Source organism: Pyrus communis, chromosome 17, assembly GCF_963583255.1.
Source record: "Pyrus communis chromosome 17, drPyrComm1.1, whole genome shotgun sequence".
In the NCBI taxonomy this organism is placed as follows: domain Eukaryota; kingdom Viridiplantae; phylum Streptophyta; class Magnoliopsida; order Rosales; family Rosaceae; genus Pyrus; species Pyrus communis.
The window spans coordinates 6473066-6481757 of record NC_084819.1 but is presented as its reverse complement, the minus strand read 5'-3'; the positions used below and the strand labels follow the sequence as shown (position 1 = coordinate 6481757).

The following is an 8692-nucleotide window of genomic DNA, read 5'->3' as shown; positions in this document are numbered from 1 at the left end:
CGGAGCTCAGGAGGCTCCGACCTTCTTCTTAGGCAAGAAACAGGCCTTCAACCCCAAACCCAAAGAGACCAGGCCCTTGGGGCCGTACCAGCTTAGGTCGTTGGCCTGCTAAACCTCAAAGCCCAAACCCTTTAGAACCCAGGCCTTTGAGTCGAGATGACACAGGCCTTTGGCCCAGGTCTTTGGGCCTTAGAACCTGGTCTAGTGGCTCAAGCCCAAAAACCCTTTAGGCCCAAGCCCAACTTCGTGTTGGACATGTGCCCTAAAGCCAATCATATCATGATACTTTACGGACATTTCACATGTTAAACTAATCTAGTTTAATATAAAAGGCAAAAATTATTGTTTAAAGCCATCTCATATAAATGTTATATGCTTAAATGATAAGTCCAAGGAATATAGAATTGGGAGAGTGTGATCTAAAGAAGTTAGATTCATGAGACCATTTTATTTCGTATACATACCCTAAACGTTCTTGATCATAGGATTGCTAATTGGGCATTGACAGTCCGTTAAGATCAGTACGTGCTATGTCTTTTCTTAGAAAGAGTGACTGGTCTCAAGTCATTGGTACGACTGACACCAAGACAAGCATGTAGGTGCTCAATAGAGAATGAGTCCACTGAACGCGATCAATGAGGAGTTCTCATATTTATGTCACATAAGAACTCATGGTTGGGATAATGCAAAGTAGTCATTTGACTTGAGGCATCATAATTGTCTTATGGTTAGGTCTTTGATGATTGACTATATCAAGGTCACTTTGGCAAATGGTGTCCACGACATAGTTGGGGTCAAGCCGCTTAGCCATGGAGGCAAGTGAATGCACAACAAGGGATCTTTAACCTTCAAATTATTTAAGAAAGAATACTCTATGATATGATTAAGAATCTCTGGCCAGAGTATGAATGAGATTTAGGAAGTCGCTCCAAATCACGTTCAAGGTAATCATATAAGTGAGAGAATCACATTGGATAATAGACATGAATAAACTATCAAACCAAATTTTGTGGTCAATAGTATTGTATTAGAGAAAGACCGTATTGCACTGTAATCCTAAACTTAATAGGTTATCCACCTCTTCTGATTAGCTTGGGTAGCCATGACATGCTACTAGGTGTCACTCATAGTTTTTGGAAGCCCTAAAGGTGTATCATCACTAAAGGGAGAATTGAAAGTATGTTTCAATTCACAATCAATTTGAAGAGTTCTAATCGCCCACTGCCTCGCTAAAAGGAACCAAATGGATCGTACACCGTGTAATGTAGAGATTAAAGAAACAACAGAGATGAGTAAGGTTAATTAAATGGTTTAATTATTTATGGCTAGGATTAATTAATATGTTAATTAATCAAATGAATAAGTTCGTTTTAGCTTTTGAGTAATTATTGGACCTCAAGGCCCATTGGCCTTAGAACCGTCAAGCCCGTTAACTTAAGTTGTATGACAACTTAATAACTAAAGACTCAAAAGGCCCCAAACAGTCCAAAGCCTTTAGAAGGATGACCATATTATGAATGAAAGGATTTTGGTTCTTTTTGTCACTTAAGTGACGTGACGATATAAAGGACTTTATAGCCAAACTTCATTAGGGTTCTCTCTTGAGGAAATTGGAGAGAACAAAAGCTCTCATTTTCTATCTAGGAGGTTGGCCCTCTTGGAGGGGTTTTACTAGTATGAATCCTCCTTCAAGGTCACTCATCTCTTCTTCAAGTCCCTCCTTGGTGTGGAAACTTAGAGGTTCCCTTTCTTGGGAACTTGGAGAATCCATTCATCCATCCTCGTCCAAGAAATCCATGGAGCTAAGAAGTAAGGAATGAAGGCCGTTTCTCATGGGTGATTAGCCTTTGCTTATGCAGAGAGGATTCAACAAAGGTATAATATTTCTCAACTCACTTTGTTCTTGAGTTGAGTCATAGTTCACCATAATTACTAGGCCTTGAATTTCATGGTTAAAGTTTTATTTTTGAATGCATACAAGCATGATTCCGCATTTAATTGTTAATTGCATGCATAGATGTTGCTCAAATGAGCTAGTTTTCACAAATATTTTCTTCAATCCGGTCCAACCCAAAAGCCCAGTCATGCGTGAGCCTATGCATGGGTGCTTACCGATGTCGGTGCTTGTAGCACATGTGCCACCGTCCACAGTGGTGCTGGCAAATTTTTCGGCGACCCATGGCGGTGCGTGCGACGACGCATAGCCGTCAGAGCAGCCACCTTGCGGTAGTGCTAAGGGCGCGTGGGGGTACCCGAGGTCCCCCTTTATATTTTTCAACGTCCTGAATCCGTTTATGACGTTCATTTTCTGATATTCAATCGTTTGAGTATAGTTTTGTTAATTGGACCCTTTATGTGCTTAGGTGCAATTATTAGGAAGGATTCCATCCTTCCTATTTTGTACGGCTCTTCGACGATGGAGTATCTGTGAGTGAACCCCTTGTAAAATGCATGTTTTAATAGTAGAAATGCATACATGAAAAGCATAATTTAATGGTTACGTCTTACGAAACATTTTATGACTAAATTAGATTTTACTTATTATGATTATCATGCTTTATTGAGACTATTTTGGAATATCATACTTTATCGAACTTATGTTCTTTGTAGTATATACTATGAATGACTATGTACTATTTATCAAAATGTTTTTACACTTCTTTGTAGTATATATGATGGATGACTATATGCTATCAATATGCTTTTGAGATATATGTATTTATGTTGGAAAGATTATCTTCAACGTTTTGCGCTTATCTAGTGGTCATTGTTTTACCTACGAGCGATGATACTTATATAGCCTTCGGGCGAGCGTGTGTAGGGCACTGTTTTGTGCGTATGGGAGATGATACTTATATTGCCTTCGGGCGGGAGTGTGTAGGGCACTGTTCTGTTCATATGGGCAATACTGATACCACTAGTTAGCACATTATATACAAGATGAAAGATTTTATGGCATGCTAGGGTTTTTGGCAAATCTATCACCTATTATGCTATTAGTTTTCATAAAACATTGGGGGTTAGTATGTTGAATAACTGTTTCAATATTATTTATATATATAACTTGGTCCACTCATGTTTGTTTTGCGCCCCCTTAGGACATAGGAATGAGGCTTACAATCCGAGCTATGAGGCATTTCCTTACCAGTGATATCGTGCCTTCATCTTTGCTTTGACATCATTGTAATAGCACCTTCTGTTGTATTCTGAATTAAATGTATGCTCTGAACATGTCATGCACTATCACTATCTTTATTATTGTTGGCAGTTGAATATTAGTATATTATTTTATGTAGTTCGAACAAAATTTATACACATGATTTATATGTTCTCAGCATATGGATTCATTAAATGGCTTGCATCACCCTCGGGTGTCGGCCAGCATGTGGCCATCCTAATGTCTCTCTAACATCGGGATAGGGGTATGTCATTGAGGATGCTTGTCTTCGTATCATGACGGACACCCTCGACCAGAGACTTAGTCCTAGGCCAGGGAAAGTGTATCAGGGCATCGGAAATGGCCGCCATCGTGAGATGGAAGCCTCCTCTTCCACCTCCACCATGAGACAAGTTGCATCATTGACAGAGTAAGTAGCGGAACTCCAGTAGCAGGTGGCAGCCCAAAATCATCACATTGCGACACAGACTACCCACATCGCCACCCATAATACTCATATTGCTGCCTAGGACTCTAGGATGGCCCAGATCATCACTGTGCTTCAGATGTTTGGCTTCAACATCCCCACTGCTACACCTCCTACACCTGACTTTGATGACTTTTATTGGATTTTTTTTTTTCAATTAAACATTTGTACTTTTTAAATTTTTTCCCCGCTTGTACGTACATTTACATATTTATTTTTAATTAATTTTCTTCTTTATCAAGAGAAAATACACGGTAGTTCTAACTCCTATGTCGTAGCAAAACCTTCCCCTAATCAACTTGTTAATTTAATTCTTAAGCAATAATGCATAACTGGTCTAGTTATATGTTGAGTGGAAGCATCAAATATGAAACCAATAAACTCATACGGAAAAATATGACAAGACAAACAATCCAAAATGACCCAAGGATTTATACTGGGCTTAAACCTACATCTAGTTCGAAGACGGTGAGGAAATTCCACTAATATCGAAATGGATATTACAAATAGAGTTTAACTCTCATATCCCAAAATTTACATACACCCAATAGCTCTCACTCATACAAAGAACAAACAGAAAAGATGAAAACACATACCAAATCTCGTCTCTCCCAAAAGCCACAAAACGTAGCACCAATATCTTTGAACGAGTGATTACTAACAAAGGGGGACCAGCAGCTCGTTTTTCTCTCATCTGCTGCCACCCAAACCAAAAGGCATAAAGAATGCCTTATATCATGTTGTCAAATTAAACCCTAGCCCATTGTGGGCTATTAAACAACCAATCATTGGACTGTAGACAAAACAAAAGGCCAATCAGAACTGAGCCATAATCCAACAGTATACTGGTTGCTGACACAAGAAAACAACTCACGAACGGATTTAACCCTTATTTCTGCGCATGCAAAACAAATTGTAAGGAGAAAGACATAAGGTCCATCGCCACAAGCGAGCATTACTATGTCCTGAATTTCTGCCAAGTTTCCTAACGAAAGCACAACAAATCAACCTTCACAATTTAATTCTAAAAATCAGAATGATCAACAAGAAAAGCTGGCAAAAAACATTGATTAAACCGCAAAGTTATCTCCAATAATCATGTTTATCTACTATAAATAGGTGCTGAAATGGTATTAGAGTAGCTATAACACACAGAACTAGCACCTCCAAGTTCATCTTAGCCATAATAAAGATGGAGAACAAAGGAGGAGCCGCAATGCATGTTATTTACCTTCTCGGTTTTACATTCATGTTTTTTTTGTCAGTAGCAGTTGCACAAGAGAAAAATGGCATGCAAACTTATATTGTTTTCGTAGAAAAGCCGGTTTCGCAGAAGTTTTCTGATCAATTGGATTTGGAGAGTTGGTATCAGTCATTTTTGCCTGAAACAGCTCAAAGCTCAAACCAGGAGACAAGTTCGCGAATCGTTCATGCATACCGCAAAGTGGTAACTGGCTTTGCAGCAAAACTGACACCAGAAGAAGTGAAAGCAATGAAAAACAAAGAAGGGTTCGTGTCAGCTCGCGAGGAGAGAATTCTACCTTTGCAAACTACTCATAGTCCTGACTTCTTGGGATTACACCAAGGATTCGGACTATGGAAACAAACAAACTACGGTGAAGGTGTGATCATAGGACTTTTGGATACAGGGATTGGACCTGATCATCCTTCATTCAGCGACGAAGGAGTATCCCCTCCTCCTGCTAAATGGAAAGGCAAGTGTGAATTCAATGGCACAGTCTGCAACAACAAGCTTATTGGTGCACGAAATTTCATAGGTGCAGAAGAAGGGCATATTACAGGAACTCCATTTGATAATCACGGCCATGGTACCCATACTTCTAGCACTGCTGCTGGAAATTTTGTGCAAGGAGCCAGCGTGTTCGGAGAGGCCAATGGCACAGCTGTTGGAATGGCACCTTATGCTCACTTGGCAATGTACAAAGTCTGCACTGAAACTGGTTGCGCTGACGGTGACATTTTAGCTGCTCTTGATGTCGCTGTTGAAGATGGCGTGGATGTACTCTCCCTCTCACTTGGTGGTGAATCACTTCCTTTCTACGATGATGTGATTGCAATTGGTGCATTTGCAGCAATTCAAAAAGGAATTTTTTTCAGCTGTGCAGCTGGAAATTCTGGTCCTTCCTACGAGTCTTTGTCAAATGAGGCCCCATGGATTCTCACAGTGGGAGCAAGCACCACTGACAGAATACTAAGATCGGAAGGTGAGAAGCTCAACACATACAACACTGTAATTGGAGATGCACTTGCTCCCAAGGTCGCTTTCTTTTCGTCAAGAGGACCAAGCATTGCAAGCCCCGGAATTCTAAAGCCAGATATCATTGGACCGGGTGTTGACATCTTAGCAGCATGGCCTGAATCAGTGGACAATGCCACACTTCCTAATCCAAAGGCAACATTTAACATAATTTCGGGTACCTCAATGGCAACTCCTCACCTAAGTGGCATTGGAGCTCTACTCAAGAAATCACACCCTGATTGGTCTCCGGCTGCTATTAAATCTGCCATTATGACAACAGCTAATGTACTGAACCTCGCAGGCTTCCCCATTGTTGATCAACAACTTCAACCTGCAGACATTTTTACTCTTGGTGCAGGCCATGTCAATCCTGCAAAGGCAAATGACCCAGGGCTCATCTTCGACATAAAACCTGAGGATTACATTCCTTACTTGTGTGGTTTATATCACAATGAAACACAGATAAAGATGATCACCCAACGAGCAGTGAACTGCTCTCAAGCCGGAGCCATACCAGAAGCACAGCTTAATTATCCTTCATTTGCTATTACAATAGGTTCAAATGAGACTCAATCTCAATATTATACAAGGACTGTGAGGAATGTTGGCCCGGCTAGTTCAACTTACAGCTTGGATCTTTTAGTACCGCATAAAATGGGGATGAGTGTGAATCCTCAGGTGCTTACATTCACAAAGGTTAATCAGGAGATTACATACGATGTTGAATTTATAGCAGAAGATGGGGCTGGGAAGGATGGTGTACCATTTGGTCAGGGTTATTTGAGATGGGTTTCTGATAAGCACAATGTTACTACCCCCATAGCAGTGGTGTTTACTCAACAACACTAAAATTTTGGTGTTGGAGAACTGTTAGGGTTAGCTTAAGTAATAAGGGAGGGTTTGGTGTCTAATCAGTTAAGACCAAATTGATGTAGATCCGATGGTACGATGGATTGAACATCAAGTGAAAACAAAAAATGCAAATCCGGCAGCAAGAACAAATTAAGCTTCATAGATTTGGGCTTTGGTCTATTATGAGCTCAGGATGTGCATCAAACTCACTACTTCCGGGTGATATATAGGCTTTTTCTGCCAAATTTTATCCTTTACACTGTTCTGTTAGGGTTTTGAGTCTTGAAGATGATTTCTGTATTTTGTTTATTGTTTAATTCTAGTCCCATTTGGACTCCCAGGGCTTCCAAGGTTTGGAGGTATAATAAAGCGGTTAGTTTACAATAGAAATTTATGCATTTGCAGGTTCTGTTGTTCCCACCACTCGATTCATGATTAGGTCTAAATTTAACAACGAAGCTTCCAACTAAAATTATTCTTGATACAACCTTCTCAGTCTTTATTGGCTCGGGGCTCTTGATTTTTCGTTCTATGTACATATTTGTCTAATTATGAAGTTTGTTATCTTAAGAATTATCAACCACGAAAATTTTGAGGTTTTCTCATGCTTTCCAGTGAAAGCTTTAAAATGCTAACCTAAATATCCCAAACCTCATTCATGTATCAGTACTGGCAATATGACGGATGAATTGAACATGTAATGTAAATATCTTTCTTCCTCAATTGACTCAGATCCAATTTGATCACTAAAAACTTTATTATGCTAAAATCACCAAATTTCAAAGCTTCAATTCTGTGCATTTCAATTTCAACTTCAAACTTCATATAAACTGACAGAAACATATAGAGACTCACTCTTTATATAAACAAGCCAACATCTACGACGTAGGGACATTAATATATTTACACATATTTGTATACATAATCTATAATGATTTTACATATATGTCTCACTAAATGTGGCTTCTTTTGGCATCTATGTGATCTTCTCTCACTTTAATCCATAAGGTTTTAGGAACAAAAACGAGAAAATGAAAAATATATACATAAATACCCGTTTGTGAAACCCAAATCAATTTAGCTTCTAGAGAATGATGAGAGGGTGTTTAAATAACTCGTGGTCCAAGAAATCTAACTTCAAATCAAAAGATTGTGATAAAAGTGGAAAACAGGCTCATTGTATCTTTTCTATACCTTGAATCAAATAAGTAGCTTAAAAATTGGCTGACAAATAGTCTGAAGACTCCTAACCAAATATAGATGTACAAATGAAGGGACATGAATCCTCTCCAGATCCAGTTATCTTAATCCACCTAGTTAATCATCCGGACCATTGAAATTTGATCCAACAACTATACATAGAGGTCCATTTTAAAAGTTATAGTAACTTTAACCGTCAGATCAAATTTCAATGTTCCGAATGATTTGACTAGATAGATTAAGACAATTGAATCTAGAGAAGATCCATATCCCCAAATGAAGGGCAACGACAACCTGGAACATGTTCAGAACTTGAAGTGCAGAACGGGGAAAACCCACACTTTACTGGTAATAATAAACTGGGAATCAGTGCCAAAAGCGAGGTGTGGCGTACACCTCAAAATTTGGAACCACGTTTGTACAGTTATCTGTAGCTATTTGGTACAAAAAAAACTCGGAGAACATCTTCCGTGGCCAATTTGACGGTGGTTTGTTTTTTTTTTTTTTTGGTAAATAATTTCAGTGGCCTAAGGCCAGTTTTCTAGTAGGGCACTAATCCACAAAATGCTTGAAACCCACTATAACAAATCCTAAGCTAGAAAGTCAAGCTATCTTTTTGTATTCAATGAGAATAAGGGTATTCAATATTGTGACATCTTTCAGCATTGATATCTATAAAATAACAAGTACATATTTAAATTAATAATCTTTACCCTGCAGTATGCAAATATTATGT

The 8692-nt window shown here is 39.0% G+C and overlaps 1 protein-coding gene across 1 annotated transcript; it reads left to right on the top strand.

The window, feature by feature from the left end:
- Positions 1-4836: 4836 nt before the first annotated feature.
- On the top strand, positions 4837-6753 carry LOC137721877 (subtilisin-like protease). The gene has a single exon (XM_068460905.1). The coding sequence runs from the start codon at positions 4837-4839 to the stop codon at positions 6751-6753; it is 1917 nt and encodes a 638-aa protein (XP_068317006.1).
- Positions 6754-8692: the final 1939 nt, after the last annotated feature.